This window comes from Crocodylus porosus, unplaced genomic scaffold, assembly GCF_001723895.1.
Source record: "Crocodylus porosus isolate Cpor-Errol unplaced genomic scaffold, CroPor_comp1, whole genome shotgun sequence".
NCBI lineage: Eukaryota > Metazoa > Chordata > Crocodylia > Crocodylidae > Crocodylus > Crocodylus porosus.
The window spans coordinates 210,986,226-211,010,305 of NW_017728886.1; the positions used below are offsets into that span (position 1 = coordinate 210,986,226).

Sequence of the window (24,080 nt, forward strand, 5' to 3'; positions counted from 1 at the left end):
CTTATAACCTCCTCCTTGTGCCTCCTCTGTTCACTATCTTCTTCTTTCAGTTGACCTAATTCAGGATTTGAAACAGTCACTGGGTGAAATGCAAGTGAATTATCCCATTTCAGCATTCTACAAGAGAACATGTATTGAGACCACGAAGCGGCAACTCACCTTAAGTTGATGAAATACAGACTTCAGTGCCTGTGTTTCTCTCTCACTTCCTGGAACAAGCCGTATTACTTTATCACTGTTGATAAAATAACATTGAATTTAAGCTTTAATGACTCTTTTCAGCAACAAGATGCAACAGTAAATATAACTATATACAGAACATATTCATTATCTCTCTTTAAGCACTATTAAAATGACAGGTGATTCACAAATCTGCTTTCAAACCTGATCTTTCTTAACTGTGCCCTTCCCTGTAAGTGAGCTGATTAATTATAGGTACAGATACGGACACCTATTGTTAAAATTGTCCATCACTACCCATTATAGGGACTGTTTTTTTCAGTTACTTAAAATTTAACACTTCAAAGTTAAGCCCTGAGCTTGATTCCCTCTCCCTCTTTTCCCTCAAAAATTTCAGCAAAAGTGTTTCAATTGTTTAAGAGAACAAGAAACAAGGGGAATCTTCATCACACATCAAAATTCTGAGAGCCTTTAAAAAAACTCATGGAGAAGAGACTTGGAATTTGCAGAAGTGTTGGCTTCATACCAGATGTACCTTTTGCTATTTCTGAGAGAGTCTCTGCTCAAATTTTGCCAAGTCAAAAGCCTTTGACAAAAAATAACAGTTCATATCAGTAGAGACTTAGATTTGAGAAGCTTAATTTCCTAGACATCCCATCCATCCTGAGCAGGACTGTGCCTGCAATGGCAGCTCTGGGTTGCTACAGGGCGTGCCAAAGGGCATCTGAACTGAGAGCAGGAGACAATCACTCTTGTTCTTCTATGAAAACCTTAGTGAAACTAGGCAGAAAGGTGGAGGAAGTTGCTTGATTTGAATGAAGAGGGGATCTGCAAGAGGAGAGAGGATGTAGACTGGAACAAGAATCTCGGCCTGCTTTAGGTTAGCTTGATGGGTACATGATGGATATAAAAATAACCTTCAGAACCAATTCTCAATTTTTGGCACTCTTCCGCAACTAGCAGCTAAAAAGCTGGACAGGTGCAGAGGTCTTTCCTTTGGACTCCTAAAATGCTCTATTTTATGTTGGCCTCTGGATTGTGGGTGCCTCATGCAAGTGTCTAGCTATGGGATTATCCTCCTGCGGTGTGCTTCTCTAGCTTCTTTTGGGGAGAAGAGAATTCCTGTTGTTGACTTGGATTTTCATGACTTAAATTGACAAATTCTTCCCTGTTTCACCTCTGCCCAGAGGAGAGGATCAGTTTAGCAGTCGTAAAATTGAAGAGTGCTGCTCTTTACAAACTGATACAACTTGGAAACTGTTAGTGCCAGTTAGTGCTGGAATTGCCCCCAGACTTGGAGAATCAGTGCTCCATAAGTCTGTTTGCAAAGTTACTTTGTATTCATCAGGACAAGCAATGTCTTTTTAACAAGCAAACAAACAGCAAAACGGCTTCATTTGGCAGAAGTTGATGGTGTAGGGCTCCACAGCCTAGAACAAGTTTTCCTTTTACAATTGGTGAGAAGCCGTACAAAATTTTCAAGCTATGATTTAGTAGGATGAGTTTGAGTTTGTGTAAACACAATTGAAAGCATTTGCTCACATCCTTTTAAGCAAACAGCAGTACACAGGGTGTATTAAACAAAATGACCAGAAGGGACTGGTGGATGAGGCACAGTGGCCAGACCTTGACATCTGTGGGGATTGCTCTGTTACTAAGCAAAATGAATAGCTAGCTCTGTTAGCAGGCACCAGCACAGACCACTTTTTTAGAACAGGAACGAATGCCACAGCTGCTTTTGGCCAGTATTTCCCTTCCTTAAGCTGCTGCAGCAGAGAAAAGGAGAGACAGAGAGAGAGAAATTCTTGGTTTGCTGGTTGCTCATCTTTGAACATACTAGGAAGATTAATTGATGCAGTTCTGCATAATACCCCTTTTAATAGGGTTGGAAGTACAGTACTCCCCTTTTCTGCTAAAGAGACTTCATTAATGTAAATTCCTCACTTCTTGAGGAAAAACCCTTGCTGGGGTAGAGGGACAGTAAGAGGATTTGTTTTTACGTTAGGGGTTTTAGTTGTCTGATAAACTCTCCCCCATATCATTCTAAAAAAATTATACAGCCTTTTCTAGTACTTTAGATACAGTTTAAAGAATAGCATGTTACAGTTCAAATGCATATAGAGAAAATCGGGGAGAAAAAGCCACTTTAAAGCATTTGTTCCTTAAAGACAACTTGAAAAACTTACTTCAGAATGACTTTCTTCTATGTAACTACTAGTCCACACAACTGGTCAAGCAAGACATGTAAGGTGCTAACAAACTAAAGAATGCATATGAAAAGTTATTCATAGTGTGGGATCTTCTAAGGCTGTAGTTCTGAACCTCAATGGATTCAAGGCACTCTTCAGAAACAGCCTGCCATCCCATCCTTCTCTCAGCTCTGCAACCCAAGTGGCATCTAGCCACACATAAGCAGAGGAGAGAGAGAAAAAAGAAATGCCCCCTCTCCAACCTCCATCTGCACTTGCCCCATCAACAAAATCCAACAATTAACAAAGCAAATAAGAGCACGATAGACAAAATATGCAGGAAAGAAGAATAAAAGGAAGCAAACCAAAGGAGAGGGCAGAGGAAACAAACAAGAGGAGTGCTGGGACTAACTGTGTAAGAACATGACATGAAGATCATTCAAACTGTATTAATGGGAGAATCTTAAAAAATGTAGGAACACTTCCAATTGTTTTTTTAAACAAAGCAATATATACCAGTGGTGCATGACATTTTGGTTCTGTGGGCCTGATCAGTGGCACAAGTTCCACAAGCCAGATTGGACCCCATGTGCCAGGATCAGGCCCTGCACTGCTTCCACCCACCCCTGTAGACATGGATTAGGCCCCAAGCTTCCTCCATCTAGCCCATATGTGCCCAGTTTGAGCTTCATGCTATCGCTACCTGACCCTGTGTGTTCAAATTGGGCCAGTGACGCCCCTGCCCTGTACACTCAGATTGGGCCTTGTGCCACATGGTCTAGTTTGTAAGACCATGCTATCTGGTCTATGGGGCTTCACGCAAGTCTGAAAATCTGGCAGCAGGGGAGTGGCAATTTACATTGCTACCATTCCCCTACTGCCCAATTTTGGACCTGTGGGGAGCCCTGTAGGCTGGATGACACTGCTCTGGGGGCTGAATCTGGCCTGTAGGCCAGGGGTTGAGAATCCCTGATATATAGTAACTTTTATTTAATTCCTGAAAGCAAGCACAATTAACATGTTTGCATTAAATATTGATAATTTTCTGGCTTGAGTGTAAAGTTCATTTTTTTAAATGAATTATTCCAAGCTTGCCCACTTTCATTGTACCAAGAAGCCATCATTGCAAAAGCTGTTAGTATCAGGGCTGAAGTGTAGGGGGTGCACAAGGGTGCACGTGCACTCCCTGAGCGTGGTGGTGCACCCCCTACAAAAAGGCATGGCAATGTCGCAGGGCACTTCCGCGCCCCGTTCCTAATAAGGCTCAGACCGGGGAAGAGGAGATGTGTAGCAGGCACTAGGGTGCTTGCTACTGGCAATAGTGATTTGGGCTTAGCTGCCAGCCAACAGGGCAGCATAGCTGGTGGTTGCTAAGAAAACCGACTGAGTCAGATGACCAGAAGGGGGCAGGGCCTGGCCTTTATAAGCTGTCAGGCTGGGGCCAGAAGGTGGTTCCCTTTTGGCAGCCTAAGTAGCGGAAGCTCTGCTGCAGAGCAGAGCAGAGCAGAGCAACCACCCTGACCACCTGAGCGTCGGCATTATGATATGGGGTGGAGAGAACCCTGACAGGGAGATGAAAAACAGCCAGGGTGGCGCTGAACGTATGTTATAGCCAGGAGGCTTATTCTGTGTTACAGCCTTATGGCTTTGAGTTTCTGTTGGGTGGTTTGTGTACAACCGGAGGACCAGGAGAGGCTGTAGGGGTTAAAGGAAGCCTCAGGGGAACTCCCCAGTAGCGTGGGGGTTCCCAGTGCCCTGTAAGGGCACAGTGAGTAGGTGCCGGGGAAGGCACAGCAGTTTGGCGCTGGGGTGGCGCTGCGGTTGGGGGGGGTGTCTTGACCCCAGCCTCGTGTGGGGCGATATCAGGACAGGCCCCAGTGTGGGTGAGGACCCTGGAAGGGGTCTGGGGCCAGGTACGGCTACGGGCACCTGAACCCCGACCACAAGGAGCGTGGGAAGCATGAACAGAGGCCCCAGGGTGGGCGGGGAGCGCGAGGGAGTGCAAGGTGAGACAGGCCTTGGGGGGGGCGAGCTTAGTGAGAGGGCACGTACACAAGAGAAGCCCTGGGGGAGGGCGCATCCACAGAGAAGCCCCAGGGGAGGGCGAGGACCAGACAAAAGAGCCCGGAGAAGGGTGGGCGTGCAAGTAAGAGCCCGGAGAAGGGTGGGTGCGCAAGTAAGAGCCCGGAGAAGGGTGGGCGCGCAAGTAAGAGCCCGGAGAAAGGTGGGCGCGCGAGTAAGAGCCCAGAGAAGGGCGCGTATACACGTGGGACGCCCCAGAGAGGGAGCGTGTATTGATAGATATATTGAGAGGCCCTGGAGAGGGCGCGTGCATTATGTATACAGAGAAGCCCCGGGAGAGGGCGCGTATGTTGAAAGGCCCTGGGAGAGGGCGCGTATATTGACAGACGCCCAGTGAGGGCGAGCTAACGAGCAAGATATGAGCGAGAGCCTGGTGAGGGCGAGCACCAGAGTAGGGGCCGTAGACAGGGCTGCTAAGGGAGGAACATAGGACCAGATAATATCCGGAACAGCTGAGAGGCTTGGGGCGTGGTATTGGGGTGGAAGGAGCCACGCGACGCCCACAGGGTTGAGTGCACCAGAATCTATTTGTATGGAGTAGGGACTGGAAGGGTACGAGCACCGGGTCCAAGGGGCCAAGTAAAGGCAGCCTCCCTTTTACATTATAGAGACATCAAAGTTGTGGCAGGCGAGATTAAGGGTGCTGAACAGGCAACTTGGCATGGTAGGGACGCCGGGAGAGATCACGGCCGCTCCCAGGTCCCCATCCCGTGGCAAAGTGGTGCATTGGCTGGGAAACTGCCGGCTGTGCGTGGGGAAGGAACCCGTGTCCCTTAAAAGGGAAGAACGAATCCAGGGCTAAGAAAGACGGACGTTGGTAGAATTTTACCACAGCTTGGTGGTGGTACGCAGTGAGGACACCCATTGTTGGGAAGTGCAAAGGCAAGACTGAGGCCCTGACCCAGGGAAAGTAAGGTCAGGGTGGAAATGATTCAAAGGGAAAGGACGGATGGCCAGGGGCCAGAAAACTTTGTCAAGCAATTAGAAATCAAGGAGATGAAAAAAAGGTAGCTCGATTAGAGCGCGACCTAGCCCTAGCGAAGGCCCAGAGAAAGAGGACCGAGGCTAAATCTGCAACGCTAGAATGACAAGTTTTGCTAGGCAAGAAAGAAGGGGGAACAAAAGAAATCAGACGCCTGATGGCAGTGGAGGCAGAGAAAACGCGAGAGATAGAAAGGCTGCTCGCTCAAGAAACTCAAAGGAGTCAGGAGAGGGAAAAAAAATTACAGAAAATGCAGGCAGAAATTACGGCCTGGATGGCACGGTTTCCAGAGGGTGGTACAATTCAAGTAGAGGAACAATGGGAGGTGCAACAACAGTTAGAAGTAGCTAAAACCCTAATAGGGGTCCTACAGGGGGAAATCCGTAGCCAGGTGGACCAAATAGAGGGTCTACAGGAGGATCGACAGAAGAGGCAGGAGGGATGTTTGGAGGCTGAACAGCTGGTTAGACAGCTGCAGGAAGACCTGCGTGAAAACCGTGCCCAAGTAGAGAAAGATAACAAGGTACTAGGGCAGGAGATGGAGAAGGTAAAGGCTTTTATGATAAGTCACGAGGCGCTGTGCAAGCAACATCAGACCCTTGAAGAGGAGCAAGAGAATAGGAAGAGAGAGACAGAGGGGCTAAGATCTTGGGTGCAGGACCTGGAGGCAGAAAAAGAACAGCTCAGTAAACAGGTTCAGTCATTTAAGACTCTCCTCAAGGATGGCCAGACCAGAGAGGCAGGCTTAGCCGCAGAAAAAGAACAGCTACAGGTGGAGCAGCAGACCTTGGAGGAAAAGATAAGGGAACTGCAGAAGGAATTAGAGAGGTGGCAACTGAGAGGTAGCCAGGCAGAGGACTTGGCACAAGAACTGAGGGACAAACTGAGGGAAGGTGACGCTCGAACTGCAGAGCTAGATAAGCTCATCCGGCGGGAAGCGGAACAGGTTAAGCTGTTCCAAGCGAACCATGAGCTGCTAGAAAAGCAGCGGCTATCCCTGGAGGGAGATCTAAAGGACTTACGGAAGGAAAAGGAGGAGATATGCGCCCCATTACAGAAAGCGGAGATGGACTGAGAAAAGCTGGCGCATCAGGTACAATCACTTGAAACCCACTTAGCAGACAGTAGAGCTAAGGAAAAAGGGACTAGGACCGAGAATGAGCAATTACAACTCAAAGTGCAGGATGGACAGAGAGAGGCCCAGAGGTTGATGGTGGAAATGGGCACACTGAGAAAAGCAAATGGCCAGGTGGTTGCAAAGATCCAAGACCTGGAGAGGTTCAAAGGGCCAGGAGATGAGGTGACGAACTGGGTAGAAATAGGACGGGCACCTCAAGCCATAGCCACTGCAGACATGATGCGGGGAAGTTTGGAGGTACTGGGAAATCAACTAGCGGAGTATGTGGAGGCTGCCCAGGCAGAACACTGAGGGCAATACCAAGAGTTAGAGATATTGAAAGAAGCTCTGAAGGGAGTAGAGAGTCTCCTAGAACTGGCCCGAGCTAGGATGCTGCCTCCGTCAGAGCCAGCAAAGTTCCCTGGAGAGCAGAGTTCAGAAGATCTGCGAGAAACCCATGAGTTACATGACCAGTTGCAGAGGGTAAAGGAAAGAGCAGAACAGCTGATGGGACATGTCCCATCCATTGAGACCCATCAGGAAGACAGATGGACCACAAAGATAGCACTAAGAGCAGCAAAGGAGCAGCCGGAGGAGTTTCCCAAGGCCAAGGGTCCAGAAGGTCCTAAAGAGGAAGCTGGGCCAGAGCAACTGGGGAAGATCACCAGGGAGGGGGGTCCCACAGAGGAGAAGCTGGGGTTATTACAGGCAGAGACCCTGTTAGATCTCCTGCAACATTGGAACCAGGAATGGAACCACTAGTGGAAGAGTTACATGAAGGAGATGAGCCAGCTACGGCAACAACTAAAGGAATGGGCTAGCATACAGGTGGAGAGACAAAGCATAGGGCTCACCCAGGGACCACAAAAGGGAGTAGGCTTAGGGGAGGACAAGGTGACAAAACAGGAGGAACCAGTTCCCCCAGAGAGTGAAGCCTACGATAAGATTAGCCCAGATGGGGCATGAGCTGCCCTATGCCGAGGGCACTCAGAGCCCAAGATAGAGCGGGCAGACGGGAAGTCAGTTAAGCCCAGCAAATTAGCTGGTATTCAGAGGCAGGATATAAGGAGGAGGATATGACCAGCTGGAAGGGGATCCCGACCTGAGAAAAGACCTGGTGTCTATGTGAATAACATCCCTAGGCAGGTCACCTGGTGGATGCTGAGAAGCATTGTTCAGGAGAAAGTTGGGGGAGTAGCTCATGTTAAGATCTTCAAAGGGTCGGTAGGAAGATCCATGATCCGGGGAAGGATTGAATTTTGGAGGGAGGAATATGCCCAGAAGGCATTAAGGAGGCAATGGGAGATATGGGGGAGCCTCCAAGACCTCCAAGGAGCTAGAGAGAAACAAGAGAACATATAGTTTGCCCAGAGGAAAGGATCCAAGGGTGTGCGAAGAGAAAGTGGACGGCGCCGAGGGAGGAGAGAGGGAGAAGACTCCCAGGGGGTAGGCCGGGTCTCAACCAGCAAGGAAGGTAATGTACCAAGGTCAGCAAGTGTGGGGGGACTGCCTGCGGTAGGGCAAATCCTGGAAAATCCCACATGGTACGCCTTGGGTAAAAGGCGGGCAGGAGGCGCTAAAACCTCCGCCACTATAGGTTGAGACGATCGAAGGACGAGAACCCAGGCCTGAAAAAACTGTGACGAAAGGCACCATAGACCGGAATGAAGACTCGGCTCAGTGAGTCATGAACTTAAGCGGGGAGGATGTGTCGCAGGGCACTTCTGCGCCCCGCTCCTAATAAGGCTTAGACCGGGGAAGGGGAGATGTGTAGCAGGCACTAGGGTGCTTGCTACTGGCAATAGTGATTTGGGCTTACCTGCCAGCCAACAGGGCAGCACAGCTGGCAGTTGCTAAGGCAACCAATTGGGTCAGATGACCAGAAGGGGGCAGGGCCTGGCCTTTATAAGCAGTCAGGCTGGGGCCAGAAGGCAGTTCCCCTTTGGCAGCCTGAGTAGTGGAAGCTCTGCTGCAGAGCAGAGCAGAGCAGAGCAGAGCAGAGCAGAGCAGCGCAGCCTGACCACCTGAGCGTCGGCATTATGATATGGGGTGGAGAGAACCCTGACAGGGAGATGGAGAACAGCCAGGGTGACGCTGAATGTATGTTACAGCCAGGAGGCTTATTCTGTGTTACAGCCGGTGGGCTTGTGGCTTTGAGTTTCTGTTAGGTGGTTTGTATACAACCGGAGGACTGGGAGAGGCTGTAGGGGTTGGAGGAGGCCTCAGGGGAGCTCCCCAGTAGCATGGGGGTTCCCGGTGCCCTGTAAAGGCACAGCAAGTGGGTGCCAGGGAAGGCACAGCAGTTTGGCGCTGGGGTGGTGCTGCGGTTGGGAGGGGGGGTGTGTCTTGACCCCAGCCTCGTGTGGGGCGATATCGGGACAGGTATGGCTATGGCCACCTGAGCCCTGACCGCAAGGAGCGTGAGAAAGCGCGAGCATAGGCCCCAGGGTGGGCGGGGAGCGCGAGGAAGCGCAAGGCAAGACAGGCCCCGGTTGGGGAGGGGGCGAGCTTAGTGAGAGGGCACATACACAAGAGAAGCCCTGGGGGAGGGTGCGTCCACAGAGAAGCCCTAGGGGAGGGCGAGGACCAGACAAAAGAGCCTGGAGAAGGGCGGGCGCACGAGTAAGAGCCCGGAAAAGGTGCGTATACACGTGGGATGCCCCAGAGAGGAAGCGTGTATTGATAGATATATTGAGAGGCCCCGGGGAGGGCATGTGCATTACGTATAAAGGGACGCCCCGGGAGAGGGCGTGTATGTTGAAAGGCCCCGGGGAGAGGGCGCCCAGTGAGGGCGAGCTAACAAGCGAGATATAAGTGAGAGCCTGGTGAGGGCGAGCACCAGAGTAGGGGCCGTAGACAGGGCTGCTAAGGGAGGAACATAGGACCGGATAACATCCGGAACAGCTGAGAGGCTTGGGGCGTGGTATTGGGGTGGAAGGAGCCACGCGACGCCCACAGGGTTGAGTGCACCAGAATCTATTTGTATGGAGTAGGGACTGGAAGGGTACAAGCACCAGGTCTAAGGGACCAAGTAAAGGCAGTCTACCTTTTACATTATAGAGACATCAAAGTTGTGGCGGGCGAGATTAAGGGTGCTGAACAGGCAACTTCGCACGGTAGGGGCCCCGGGAGAGATCACGGCTGCTCCTGGGTCCCCATCCTGTGACAGGCAAATGGTCACCACTCGCTGCCCTGCCACCAGCACTGCCGACATCTGCAGGTGGTCCACGATTGCTGTTGGCCGCCACTGACGCTGCTGGCGATGCCTGCGGGTGCTCTCTGACCTCTAGTCTTGGTGCTTACCATCCCCCTCCCCACCACCGTGAGCACCGGTGGCATCTGTGGGAGCTCCCCTGCTTAACACTACCAAGCTCCCACCACGCTCCCACCACTGACCATGCAGCCATGCCCCCCCAGCTGGCGGGGGCATGTGCCTTTCATTAGTATAGTGGCAGTTGCATTTCAACTTGATGTCTTTATTTCTAGGGGTTCATAAATTTTGCAGATCAACTGTTTATTTTTCCATGCCAGAAATGTACAAAGAAACTTTGTGGCTTTTTTAAGTTTTTAAAAGTTTTTTTCAAAATTGGTCCAGCTAATTTCCAGTTCCATGCACATAGCCAAATAGCAGCAACAGTAATTCTAGCTGCAATTTACTTTGTATTCTTTTCATATTAACTTGTTTCTTAATTTTACTTTGATCTAAGTTACATGCTAAGTGTGAAGGAAATTAACTTGAAAATATTGGAGTTAAGAGCATAATTTTGAGGTGCAGATGTATGGCTTCAGTAGGCTGTTCTGCAGATCTAGGTTTAGGTTCTTTCTTCACAAAGAACTTCCTGAGGGCCTTGGTCAGATCACTAAGGGTTAAATCCTTTCATTTCAAGTGCAAAAATGACGTGTGCAGCTATGAAACTATACTTTTTAGCAATTATGCAGAGTTTGGGATTCCTTTTTGCCACAGGATGAATAGAATTGTGCTGTGCATATACCTGCTTGAGGTAAAATGGAGGAGGCCCTGCTAATGTTTTAGCTCATGAGCTTAGTGGTTAGGGCATATTGCTATAGTCCTTTATCCAGAGCAGGCTTGAGCCTGCATCTCTTACTTGACAGCAAACCACTTGGGTTATACTGAGCATTGCACAACTCCCTTTCCAGCCCTGTTGAAGTTGGCCCATTGCATCTTGCACTGGCTATTTATTGGCTAACATGGATAAACAACACTAGGGAAGTTTCACTGGAAGCCAGGAACCCCTGTTAGAACCCCTACCTTTCCATGCAATGTCCACCTCACCAAACCATATACTCTCTTGCCATTTTCTCTTGGCCCTGTACAACTTCCCCTCCTGGATGTCCAGTCTGTCCATGCTGGATATTTTTGTAACTTTATTCATTAAGGAATCCAACCCATCAAGTAAAAAAAGATTAACATCAAAGATGCACCCAATCCTCCAAAACATACACAAAAGCAGCAATTCATCTTATCGACACCACTACCACAACCCAAATCAACATTCATAGAAGTCCCATGCCCTGCTTCTGACAACCCCCTCATATCTCCCTTGATGTTAAGCCCCCATGCTTCTTCATCACCACACAATTCACCCTTTACTTTTCCCTAGAATTCTGCACAACACAAATCCTATTATCTTCTATTCATCTCTGCTTTTTCAATTTTGAAATTTATTCTAAGTTTATTCTTAAGTGTTAGCTCAATGGACTTGCACTTCACTGTTCAAAAATGTTTCTTAAATTTTCTGATTTGGAGGTAGGAGAATATTCTTTATCAAGTTCCAAAAAATTCCACCAGATTTCTAAGCAATGATTTTTGCCTTCTCCCCTGTAGATAGGGCAACTTTTCCATTACTAAAACTTTCTAAACTTTTTGAAAACCGATTTTAGGGGTGTAATTTCTTTTCAAGGCTCTTACAACTGTAATTCTTGCAACCAATAGAAGGTGAGCATGGGCAGATCTAGGATTTTGAGTAAGGAGGTGCAGATGGCTGGGCACATCATTACATATAATGCAACAGACATCTTTCTCCTATTAAAGACAAACTAGTAGGGGGCTAGCACTATATTATTCAGTTTAAGTCTGAAGCAAAAAGCAAATATTACTATTGGAATGTGCACACATTTTCTGGAGCAGGGCTGCTCAACCTCTGGCCTGCTGGCCCAATGTGGCCTGCAGAGCCATGACATCTGGCCTGCACGGCTCCGCATGGGTCAGGAAATTTGGTGGCAGTAAGAACAGTGGCAATACTGATACCTTACACTGCTGCCAAATTTCCAAGGCCCCTGCATAGCCAATTTGGATCCAGGCCACACCTCTTCACTCCCACACACCTGGCTTGGGTCCAGGCCAGGCTCCCCCTCCTTTGTGGTGCTGGGTTGGGGCCAAGCCATGCTCCCATCCCCTAGAGGGGCAAGAAGGGTCTGTGTTGGGGGGAGCAAGCAGTGGCTACAGGGGGATCAGGGAAGGAAGCAGGGTCCATGGGAGGGATGATGGGGTCCAGGAGTGTTTGTCAGGATCAGGGGGGCTAGTGGGATCTGGGGGGGGGGTGTTGAGGGGGACTCTTTCCTCCAACCCCTGGTACCAAGGGTTATTTTTACTCCTTCAACCTTTCCCAACCCCAGATGAACAACCCCCATGGTGAACCAATCCCCTCCTGATCCCACCTACTCTGACTTACTTCAGTCAGGTCCTGGCACCAGCATACACCCATAAAACCAGCGACAGGAGCAGCTTGCGGGATGAGGTGCGTGGCCAACTCAGTGGGGATTGGCTGGTTCATGGTGGAGGTAGGGGGATTGTTTACCTAGGGAGGGTTGAGGGGCCAGGGAGCTAAACTTTTCCTATCCATCACTTTGGCACTGGGTTATTTTTAGCTCCGTGGCCCCTCAACCCTTCTGTCCAAACAGGATCCTGGTGACTGGAGTTGGAGCTTATGCAGACCAATTCTTTGGCAGGATAGAGGGATAAAGTATGATTCAGAGAGGTTGGTCTGTGTGTATTTTGGTTTGCTGTTGTTAGAAATGGAGTATTGTTAGAAATGCACAGCTTGCATCTTGCACCCGATAAGAAAGAAACACTGCCAAGGACTTCTTTCCTTTCCCAGCCTTGCCACAGCTTTTCTTATGCTAAATCGCAGACTCTCCCCCAGCTTCTCCCTAGCCTTTCTCATACAGATTACAGAAGCTGGAATTCAACTGACTGTGTCCTTGAAAAGGGGGGGTTTGAACTCTTGGTGACCTATTGTAGTTTCTGAGTATGCTTAATTAGCTGATGCATATTTACCTCTCCGCCCTGCATACTTAAGTAGTTAATTATACTATACATGCGATGTATGTAGTGATGTAACCACATGTATGCTTGTATGAAACGGAAGTGAGCTGTAAGAGTTCCTGTTTCTGCACACGTGCCCAGGAGGGAGAAGATAAATATTCCCTGCAAAATTCCTTTGTGGGTTCGGAGTAATCTGAGTTCTTGACTCTGCTCTGACCCTATTTGCAAATACACCTTTTGTGCCATCTAATGAGTGTGTGTCTGTGATTTTTGTGGCCTCCAGAGAAACGAACCGCTTTATGCATCACTGTGGTTAAAAGTAAGACACTAAGCAGCTTTTTATAGTGTAAGGCAGTGAAATAGCACAATTCCAGCAGTTGGGTGCTCCACAGAGACTCCATGATACATGGAAGGTCAGCCAGGGGAGTTTTGCTTTTGTGAAATGCAGTAACTTATCAAAGTGTTTTTCTTCTTATTTATTATTTTTTATTATGGTGGTGTTTGTATAGCTGTGTAAGAAGACACATTCAGCTCAGTGGAGCTAAGACTCTAAGGCACAGAAGTTCATAGAATCATAGAAAATTAGGGTTGGAAGGGATTTCAGGAGGTCATCGTCTTGAGCCACTGATTAGTACCCGTTGAGCCTGACAATCCAGCCAGCTTTCTATCCACCTTACACCCCTTCATCAAACCCATAGTTCCTCAGTTTGCTAGCAAGAATTCTGTGGGAGGCCTTATCAAAGGCCTGGCTAAAGTTAAGGTATATCATGTCTGCTGCTTTCCCCGCATCCACAGAGCCAGTTATCTTATCAGAGAAGGCAATCAGGTTGGTCAAGCATGACTTGCCCTTGGTGAATCCATGCTAACTGTCTCTAATCACCTTCTCTTCCACGTGCTTAGAAACTTGCATACACTTAACCACGTATGTGATTAAACTGACCTAACTGGAACTACTTATGCTAATCTATAAGCATACATGTAATATATGCAAGTTTGGCACTGAACTTAAAATAAGATGTAACAAATAAATGTATAAAACAAGGAAGAAAATAAGTGGGTGGGAAAATGAAAGTAACAGTAATAAGATCATATAGTTAAACAAGATTGTGGTGCATAATTTAGTGGGTTGGAAGTCTTTAAACTTGATGTGCGCTACTAAAATGTGACTGCACTACAGACTAGACCACCATTAGTTTTGTCTGATATTGTTTTTGAAGGTCTCATGGCATAAACAAATCAGTGGCAAAAAAATGGGATGAAAGTTCCTTCCAGCAGCAGCAAACTCCACTGCCATGCTAGAAAACTATAGTTCCCAGAACACCTTGCAGTTCATGACACACACTGCCTGAGATGCTGCTTGCTGCTGCTCTTGTGTGCTGCCTAGTTGGGGAAGGATGAGAGAGGACTGCCCTGGGAATATTCTTCTCATGTTGTGTCTGGAAAATACTAATCTGCTTTCTTGCCGGTGAAGAATTAAAACTTCAGTGTTGAAAAAAAACCTGGCAGTTTGACTCCAGGAGAACAGCTAAATGAAACAGGAAAATCAGAAGGGAGGTTGGGGGGAGGGGGAAAATGAAATATTTTAATTTTAGTGACATTGAAACTATTTGTTTTCTGAAGATGTCTTTAGCAGGTGCATCAGAGATTTAACTGTTTTTATGAGCTGTTTCTGAATTCATTTTTGTCCTGCAGATTAATGCTATATCTTTTATCTTAGAAATCATTATCTCACCTATGCACTAATGAAATGTGGGATTGAACTTTTGCTTGTTTCATTGTGGTAACTGTGATTCTGGCAGGGGGACCCTGGATAAAGTCATAGGCCACATCCAGATGTGCAGGCATGTGCAGTTTGTGGAACTACAAACTGCATGTGTGGAATGTTAAAATGTGCTCTGCATTGCAAATTTGCAGTAGGGGGGCAAAATTTGCTACTGGGATTTCCTGGTAGCAAAAAAAAGTGCCAGTAAGATTAGTGGCACAGAGCATGCAACTGGAACAAACAGAGGTTTGGTCCCCCAGTGAGACACCTTGGCTCTCAGCCAGAGAGTCTCTACTGCTCCATTTGTGCCCCTGCTGCTCCAGTATGCTGGGAGCCAAGAGGAGCTGTGCAAGGGCAGTTTGCCCAATGCAGGACAATCTGTCCCACAACAAAACACACATGCAGGGGCTTGCACTGATGCACAAAGTAGTAGCACAAATTTGCTAGTCTAAACATAGGTCTGATTCTGTAACTGCTTACACAGCATACAAATATGGTATTCCCATTGATCCTAGCAGAGTTCCATGCATAGATCAGTAGCACAACTGAGTCCTCTGTTCCTCAGTGCCTGCTCAGCTTAATTTCATTAAGTGATTCAAACGTAACTAAACCTGACTCTTTGAACATGGCTCGCCTGGAGGTATATTTGAAAATATATTGTTAGATGATTTTCAGTGAATGTATCAATCAATCCGTTTGTAGTGTTTATTTTGACAAGGCTTAAACAAAACCCTCACAGGCGATGTTTTGACCACTGGCCATCATCTTCCCTTCCTTAAGCACTATTTCTGAATGCTTGATGTTCCATTCCTTGGCATCCTCTCTAGCACCAAGTCTTCAGAGTAAACTATTCAATTTCTTTAAAAAAGTTAATTGTTCCTGTTTGATACTGCAATTTTTTTGATACATAGCTTATTGATTGGTGCTACGTTCTGTCTCTCTGTCATGTAGTAGCATTCAATTAACTTTTTCAATGCTGGATGGGTGAACAATGTTTTTAACCATCTGGAAAGCTACTGGTATTGGGATGTGTGAGCACATTACTCTGCATGTCAGAACCTTTAACTATTAAGATAGACCTCGGTCGTGTAAATAATTAAGCATGTGCATAATTTTATTCACATGAATAGTCCCACTGAGTACTTTCCCTGCCTTTAGCTGGCAAGCCAATACACTTCTGTGTCTCAATTAACCCATTAGAAATTGGGAAAAATAATACTGATCCACTTGTAATGTCTTTGAGGTCAGCAGCTGAAAAGCACCATAAGCGATAAGTAGTGTAAATGGGATTCTTGCCACACTTGGAAAGGTTTGGGCTCAGATGTTGCAGACTTATGTATATGTGTCTATATAATCAATGGAACCGTATGGATATGTGAAACTAAGCATGTGTCTGTGTCTTAGACAGAAGTGACAACCTGTAGACTTTTGACCAGTGATGTGTTAGGTTGCTGGAAGATGGCTGGAATTTCTTACATCTGAGAGCTGGAAGTGTACTCTTTGTGAAGGGGAACAGTAGCTTCATATGATGCTACCTGTTTCCTTAGGGCTTGGCAAACACTCAGTAGAAATGCCATAGGGGCTTTACAGAAACAAGAGATGGTGGGGGCATGTGGCTTGCTGATGATGGGTGGTGGAGCCAAGAAGAAAAGTGCAGTTTCATTCAACTTTCGGGTATCTTTCTTATCCCCTCCAAGTCATTTACTTCTGTTGCAAGGCACATGAATAAACAGCCACCAAGCTGGGGAAACAGCAGAAAAGCCAGTCTTGACTTAGAGCAGATGGTGAATGCCATAATTTCTTTTTGCCAAAATTTGCTGTGCACACATGGAAAAAATGGCCTCATTTCTTTTTGTGAGGTTGCTGACCCTTTCTAACTGAGGGGATTGTGCATCTTTCCTTTACCTAAGAATCTTTTCTTGGAAAAGCTAGTTGCAGGGCTACTATAATCATTAATGATAATGGTGAAAGATAGTTTGCTGAAAAAAAACTTTTTTTCCCCAGAGAACCAATTTATTGTACTACAAACTCTGTGTAGCTGTTATATATTCCCTTTATCTGGCAGCTTTACCTCTGGGCTATTTATTTTATTGGCTTTTTCTGCCATCAAGGAAACCAAAAATCCTGTTTTATGATTCCAGGGCTACAGTTCTTTTAGGTAATTTTTACTAAAGCTTTGCACTAACTTCACTACTCTGCATTTTAATAAGTTTCCCTGAATCAGCTGAAAATTGTTTTTTCTCTATCCATCATTAAGTTATATTTCAAAAACAAGGATAATGAAAAGGGATTACCAGGTAGTAAATCAATTGCCTGGCCTTGGTTGTGTCACTTACAACAGGAATGAAATTGATATAGCCTCTAGCAACAGCACAGCTATAAAGTGGATTTTTACTTTTGGTAAAGCACATTTCTTAATGTAAGGAGGGATTTATGTTGCATATTGAAATTAAAATTTGTTTATTAAATTCTGTGTTCTAAAAGCAATTGGGGCCAGATTCTCAGGTGGTGTAAATGCCTAACTGCTCATTCAAGTCAATGGAGTTGTGTAGCTATACACACTGAGAATCTAGCTTCTAACTTTTATTCCTGCTGACATCTGTGATGTGCAGATGTTAATGCAGACTGTTTATTGCAAAATGCTTATTGCCCTGCAATCCAAGAGTCTATTATTGGTATTCATTTAACATTTACTTTATCTTTCATAGGCAAATAAATCTCTCCAGAGTAGAGCAGTAACTTTACTAATGGCTGGCTTTCTTTTTTCCACCCTTTCACAAAAATCCTGTTTTGGCGGGGCAAATATTAGATGTGTCAGATTAGGAGTTGTCTAAAATCTTGGTGCTCCCCAAAGTTTAGGATGCTAAGATCTGTGGGTAGAGGGAGAGAAAAATAAGGGTGTTGTGGATGAAGCTTCATGATTACTAGGGCAGGGTCCTTACATAGTCCTATAAAATCCAGCAAATTGTGTTTAACATAGCAGTTGTATGCATATCCTTTGTCATTTGTTAATACTGACAGAAGCCTTTTGTGGCAAATGCTACAGTAGAGCACTTCAGCAATATCCCATGCCCAGGAACAAAAAACTCTACATGTCCATTTAGCTTACTTAGTCTTTCCTGTGTCTTTGTCCTTGTAAAAAATGTTAAAAAACCTATTTAGATTTTATAGGTGTAGCAATTATTTTGCTTTACAAAAAACCCCAACACTTTTCAAACTGTACAAGGTTTACAGATGAAGGTGTTAAAAATCAGGCTTCCAAGTCTGGAGATACCACTAAATTGTGAGTAACAGCACATAATGAGAGAGAGCAATGCAGGCAATGACAGATAAAGGATGACAAATTAAAGTAGAGTGTGGTAAATGTAAAATGATGGACCCCACTTCATTATAATAAGGAGAAACTTCTGATAAATGGGAAGGAAGAAGAGCATATGCAGGAGAAAGTCACAAATGCATTTTTTTGCAAAAGAAAAACTCTGGTGACTTTTACCTGATTTTTTAAAAAAAATAAATGTAGATTTTACAAAATTCAGTAACTCAGTGAATTCTGTATATGAAAGTAAGTGTCTAAATTTAGGGATACAATGGGTAACCATTTTAGCACTTTGACAGCAGTGGTATAAGTGTCAGTTCTTTATGGTATCCTTGAGCTATCAGATTGTGATTCAGAGTCCAGGGTTCTATTGTTACCTATCCTTTGTGCTTCCTTTTAGCTATCCATAAAATCCGTATCATAAATACTTGCCTTCTTTGTAAGATTCTTGCAAGACTTTATAGCATGTGCCACTTTGACATCTTCTGAGGAAAGGCACCACAGCTTAAAAGAGTTTCCTGCATAAAACCAGAACCCAAAGAGGAGCCCTGCATCTGGGATCTTCTTAAAACAAGCCTCAATAATTTGGTAGGACTGCAAAATCTACACTGCTAGTATTACCTAACCTGCCTACTTTAAAATTAACTCCATTATGCCTATATGAATTACAATCTGCAATAGGAACATGAAACTGGAAGGAACCACCCAGGACACTTAGTCCATAGGTGCTGAGTACACGAGGGCCGCAAGGGCTGTGGGTCCCTTGAAGAAAAGGCAGTCCTGAAACAGAAACATCAGGACCCAGTCCTACGCTACATGACTCCAGGACAGCATTTGTTCCAGATTCTCAGTATTGTGCAGGGTTCTGGGTTTTCCATTTACCATGGAAAAATGCAGGAAATGACAGGTTTCCCTTTGCAGGCTGGCAGAGTTCCAGCCTGCAAGGGGCTGCAGGGAGTAGGATGCAGGGAGTGCCATTGGGTGCAGGCATACACATGCATGTGGTCTCAAATACAGCTCCGGGCAGCAGTGAAGAGCAGCTCCTCCAGCTGTCTGCAAGTAAGTTTAGGAGGGAGGGGCAGATTGAAGCCCCCATAGTTAGGGAGGGAGTGGGCAAGGCTGTGCCTGGAGGCACCGCCCAGCCAGGGTGGTGCATGGGGCCGAGGCAGGGAGCAGGACAGAGCCACAGGCAACTTGTCCAGAGGGTGCGGGGGCTGGTTCTCTGCCTCTGTGTGCACTCTTGGGGAGGAAGGTATGAGGGGGAACATGCCCCCCAGATTTGTGCACAGGGCGGCATGGATGGGGGCTGGCTGCTGTGGGCTTGGGGCTCCCAGCCCTGCTGCCCTCCTCCCACACTAGCCACACCACTATAGGGAGGTACCCCCTGCCCACCCAGCAGCAGCAGGTGCAGTGGTGTGAAGTTGTGACCCCTGCTGCTGTCATATGGTTTGGAGGCAACTTGCCATGGCAGTGCAGGACTCCCAGGGGGCCCTGAGCCTGCAATGGGCAGCTCACATCTGCTTCCACCTCTCCAGGGGCTCTGCTCAGCTTGGCTTTACTCTTGCTGTGCTGTAGGGGGTGGGGGTGGGTGAGGGCATCACCTTACACACCCCACAGCAAAAATAAAAATCTGCACCTAGGGTCAAGGCCCCTACTTCTGTAGGTAACCATTTGTCCATACCAATCTCTCTTGTGCACCACAGACACAAAGCATTTTATGAAAAAAAACAAATGAAGCAAACCCAAGAATGCAACAGGTAAAAAGCAGGGGATACAAATGTGCCGGATACAAATGTGCCACCACTAACACCCTGCTGCTACAGTATCATATGTCAACTGTGAGTGGTTATACTAATGATGAAATGATTAAAACATATCATATTTGTGGAGGAGAATACTAAAATTTGTTGTATTTGCCTGTGAAAGCATAAAATAAATGTACTGGGTGTTCAAAAAACAGCAGTGCGAGCAAGAGCACTGTATGCTGTATGATCGGAAGCTATGTCCCCTCCAGCCCCATGCAAGAAACTATGAACGTTTATACTGTGCTAACTAAACCTGAAGCTGCCAAGCTGAGGCAAGTTTGTATCTTTTCTTAAATCTTCAGCCCAACCTCAGTAATTCTCTAGCACTGTTGAAACACGTCTTAAATTTCTTTAGCCCATTGATGGTAACTTGATTCTATTTATAATAACTTCAGATGTTAAAGCCTGTCATTGACCACTTTTGTTGCTGGGGAAAGAAAAACCCACCCCATGCTGCTCTCAGCCGTGACTCAGATACTGCTTCTATAAGCATTGTTTCAGGGATGTTTTTAAAGGAGTGGTATATGCGATTTACTGCAGGTGAACTCAAGACAAATTGATACTGGATACTACTTTATTTTTAATACCTGTTATAAGCTAATAAAGTAGAAGTGTCTGGCTTTACCCTGCTAAAATGATATAGTACACCAAATTCACCAATGTCTTGTGAATACATCTGTGGAAATTGGAACTTCCCACTCATGCCAACAGTAGTTTTAACAGCAGGGTTGTTATGCTTCAGGCCTCACAAATTCAAAAATACAAAGGATGCTACCTGTGCAGTAGTGCAAAATCTATGTACTTCTCTAGACCAAAGTCAGTGCTGCTGGATAAGTGGCCTCAGAGGTCTCCTTACAAAGAATCATGTACTCTTTCCCAAATACTGCTGCTACCACAAAGATATGGCAGGTGAACAGGTTTTGCCACTTGAATTCTTGATGGGCTCCTATCTTGGTGATGGGGTTTTCTCCCTTAGTTACATGGAGATTCTCCCTCATCTGAGTTGGGAGAAGGAAGGTTTTAAATACATTTCCAGCTGTGTGGAGTTTGGAAGAAACTCTGGTCTCACTGCTGTTCCCCAAGTAATCTTTGCAACAAAGACAGGGAGACATCAATCCCAGGCGCCACACATCCTTTTAAAACTACTTCAGTGTAGGCAGTATAGTTTTCTGGAGTGGGGAAAAATAATTTTGGAAGACATTGCAGCCTTGAAATTGGTAGCAGCTGGGAAGGCTGTTTATAATCTATCTAAAAAAGAAAAACACTTGGCTCACTGAAAGGTGTAGGTGACCTCACCAGTGAATAGTAATCCTGCTTTTTTTTGTTATGATCTCCCTTAGGAATGTATCTAATGGTCTTTTGCCTTTGTAGCCTAGCTTAGTGGTCTGCTTAACACTATTGTGAGGCCAGATGCTATGTTTTGGGTTTATTAGTGTGTAGCTGACATTAGACAAGCTACACACTAATAAAGTAGTAAGGAAACTACTTACAAGTAGTGAGGAAATTCTAGTGAGGCAATAAACCATCGGGACTTTTGCATAATCATGCAAAACCAGGTAAAGCATCAGAGCCTACTGGCCAAATATGCTGCCCATATGGTCTTTGGGTCAAGAAACTCCCCATCACATTCTCCCTAATGCAATAAGCAGAACTGGGTTGCTTGGTTTCCTTTATGGCTGAAGGCTGCAGAAGTGGCTTAATGGAGGAGCCAGCTCACAAGTAACAAGATAGTTGGCAGCCAAGGGGTGTTACTTTTATAAACTGTTGCAAGCTAACCTTCCCCAATGTCTGCAGCCACTAGTCGGCCTGCTTGTTGCTTCCCCCCACATCGGAGGTGGGGCTGAGGGCCATTAGAAAAAGATGGAGGGAGAGCTGAATTTTCATTTTTAAATTCCTCAAACTACAGTGATAGGCTGGCAAGGCACAGTATCTGTCTACAAAGGTTAGATGAGAATTTGTGTAATGACCCTCCTGTCACCCTGTGATCAGATGCTGTATTGTGTGAGGGAGCTGCATGCAGTAGAAGCCAGTGACACCTGTGCCAAACAGCTCACAGAGCAATCCATTGGCCTGTTCATTCTCTTCCACTACAGCAAGGCCAACCCCACACAGTCAGATATTGTAAGGCACCCCCACATTCATGACTGGCTTAAAAAATAAGACACTTTGTAAATGTTGTAAAATCCTCACTTTGATTGTATTTGTTATCTGGGTTTGAGCTCTTAGGCTTGAGCTGGGTTTACATTAATAACAGCTGAGATCATTATATAGTCACATAATTGCATGAGCTGAGAGTGTAAGAAAAATTAAGAAAATTCATTTATTTTGAAACTCATGTGAAAATCACTGCTTGAGTAAGTCAGGCCTTAAAATGTGGGATACTTTGTGGGCTATTAAAGTATGATGTCTCCTTAACCAACAGAAGATATATCAGGAGTATACTTAGAGTGAAAGAGGTTGGGGCTAGAACCAGGGGAGACCATCACCAATGAAAACTTAAAATAACCTGGAGACCACAATAAGTCATGCCTGGCGGAATCCGGATAGTCCAGAAGTGTCATTTTTGTCTTCCTTTCCTACATCAGCTGTGCCAGTTGAAGCTCCAGTGCAGCTGAGACTGGCTGCAATCACAGATAGAGAGGGGAAGGGACAAGTGTCTTTCATTCTTTTCCTGTGCCAGAACAATAGATTTGAAAACTCTGAACAAGTTAAAAGGGTTAGGGAGACGTTATGAACTGTGTAGTGCCACCTATTGAGGTTGCCTGATACTTGCCTTTATAAGATCCTGTAGTCAGTTGGTTATAACTTTGCCAAACCTGAACTAGGGTGATATTTTCTATGCTGGATATCTTCCCCAGGCTCTTTGGTTCTTTTCCACCCTAAAAGTTCAGCCAAAACATTTCAGCTGCTTCTGACAATGAAGTTAAAGAAAGGTCATTCTTTGGCTTAAACTGGTGACCTTTTTTTGAACAGCTCTACTATTTTCTTTCTTTAGAGTGCAGACTTAGAATTTGACTGAGAAGCTGACGTTTGGTTCAATGATATGACCCTTTGCTACCCTTGTGATAATTGGATTAAATCTGGCCAACCTTTAGGTTTGCACATGCATAGTAGACAATTTCAAGTGCCTTGCAGCTAAACCCAGAAGATTTGGCCTGTATGAAGCATGCTCCAGCCTGAGCAGGTATTTTTCCTGTTCCATCTGCTGGATTGGGCCCTGGCACCTGAACTAGGAATGGGGAACCTGTCTCACCTTGGTTCTCAGTGCCCCAATTTACATCCTCCAAGTAGCACATAAGAGGAGGCTGCCAAACTCAAATGCAGAGTGGGCAAGTGCAAAGATTGGTGGTGGTGAGGGGTGTAGGAAATTAGACTGGGATAGTGATGGGAAGCACATGAGTCATACTGGACGTTGACAAGGTTGGATAGGTAAAGGGTGACAGGTGCTGGGATTTGGGAATAGAGTTTGAGATTTGAACTTGGAACTGGGCAAAGAGACTGAGAGCTGGGAGGAGAGAAGATTAATAGGGCTTGTTTGTTTTTTAAGGCCATGATGTCTGGAAGGCTGGAAGCAGGAGACAGTGTGAGAGATTTAAATCAAATGAAGAGTCAGAAGGGGAGACAGAGAATGGGAACCAAGGAGTTGGGGAAAAATGGAAACAAGTATGAAAGCAAACCAAGGTGTAAGAAGAGAACTGGGATTCTCTGGGCAAAGATAAAAATCCTGGGGATGAGGAAGAAGGCAATTAAGGCAAAGAACATAAATGGTGATTGGAAGGGATTGGCTGGGCTAAGGAACTGGAGAGAAAATGGCCAGAATGATTTGTGCTTACTAAAAAACTGCCCATTCAAAAACCTAGGACAGAACTCATAATTTCGGAGTCTCACCATTCCTCTGCTCTCTGCAAATATCTGTCAGACCGACTGACAAACTAACTAAGCCCTCCCACTTGTCCACATAGAGTATTAAAAAAAAATACTACAAAAAAATCCAGATTCTGCTGTGATGTTCAGATAGTCTACAGCCAGTATAAATAACAGTGGGCTGTCAAGTAAGAACAGGCTGCTCAGTTGTTTGTAGGGTTTTGGTTTCAAAAGGGCTGCTTTTTTGATCAGCCAAAGTTCACCACTACAACCGAATCCCATGCAGCTGGCCTGAGAAGCCCTTTAAACGAAAAGCTGGAGCAGTCCTGCTACTAAGCTGTCTGTACAGCTGTTTACTATGGCTATATATATTTCTGGTTAGTTTGGAAACCTTCATCTTCACCAGGAGGAGCTAAGGATTCTAACCCTGAGAAGAATCCAGGTTCTACCGTATTTCATTTGAAAATATAATTAGACTGTATTGCAATACACATGCA

At 45.8% G+C, this 24,080-nt stretch overlaps 1 protein-coding gene across 1 annotated transcript in view; it reads right to left on the minus strand.

The window, feature by feature from the left end:
- Window positions 1-24,080, minus strand: part of CPA6 (carboxypeptidase A6) — a 141,664-nt gene that overhangs the window by 89,923 nt on the left and 27,661 nt on the right. The window contains exon 2 of the mRNA XM_019548922.1: window positions 160-235. Coding sequence (XP_019404467.1) covers window positions 160-235 — 76 coding nt within the window. The remainder of the gene's footprint in view (window positions 1-159; window positions 236-24,080) is intronic.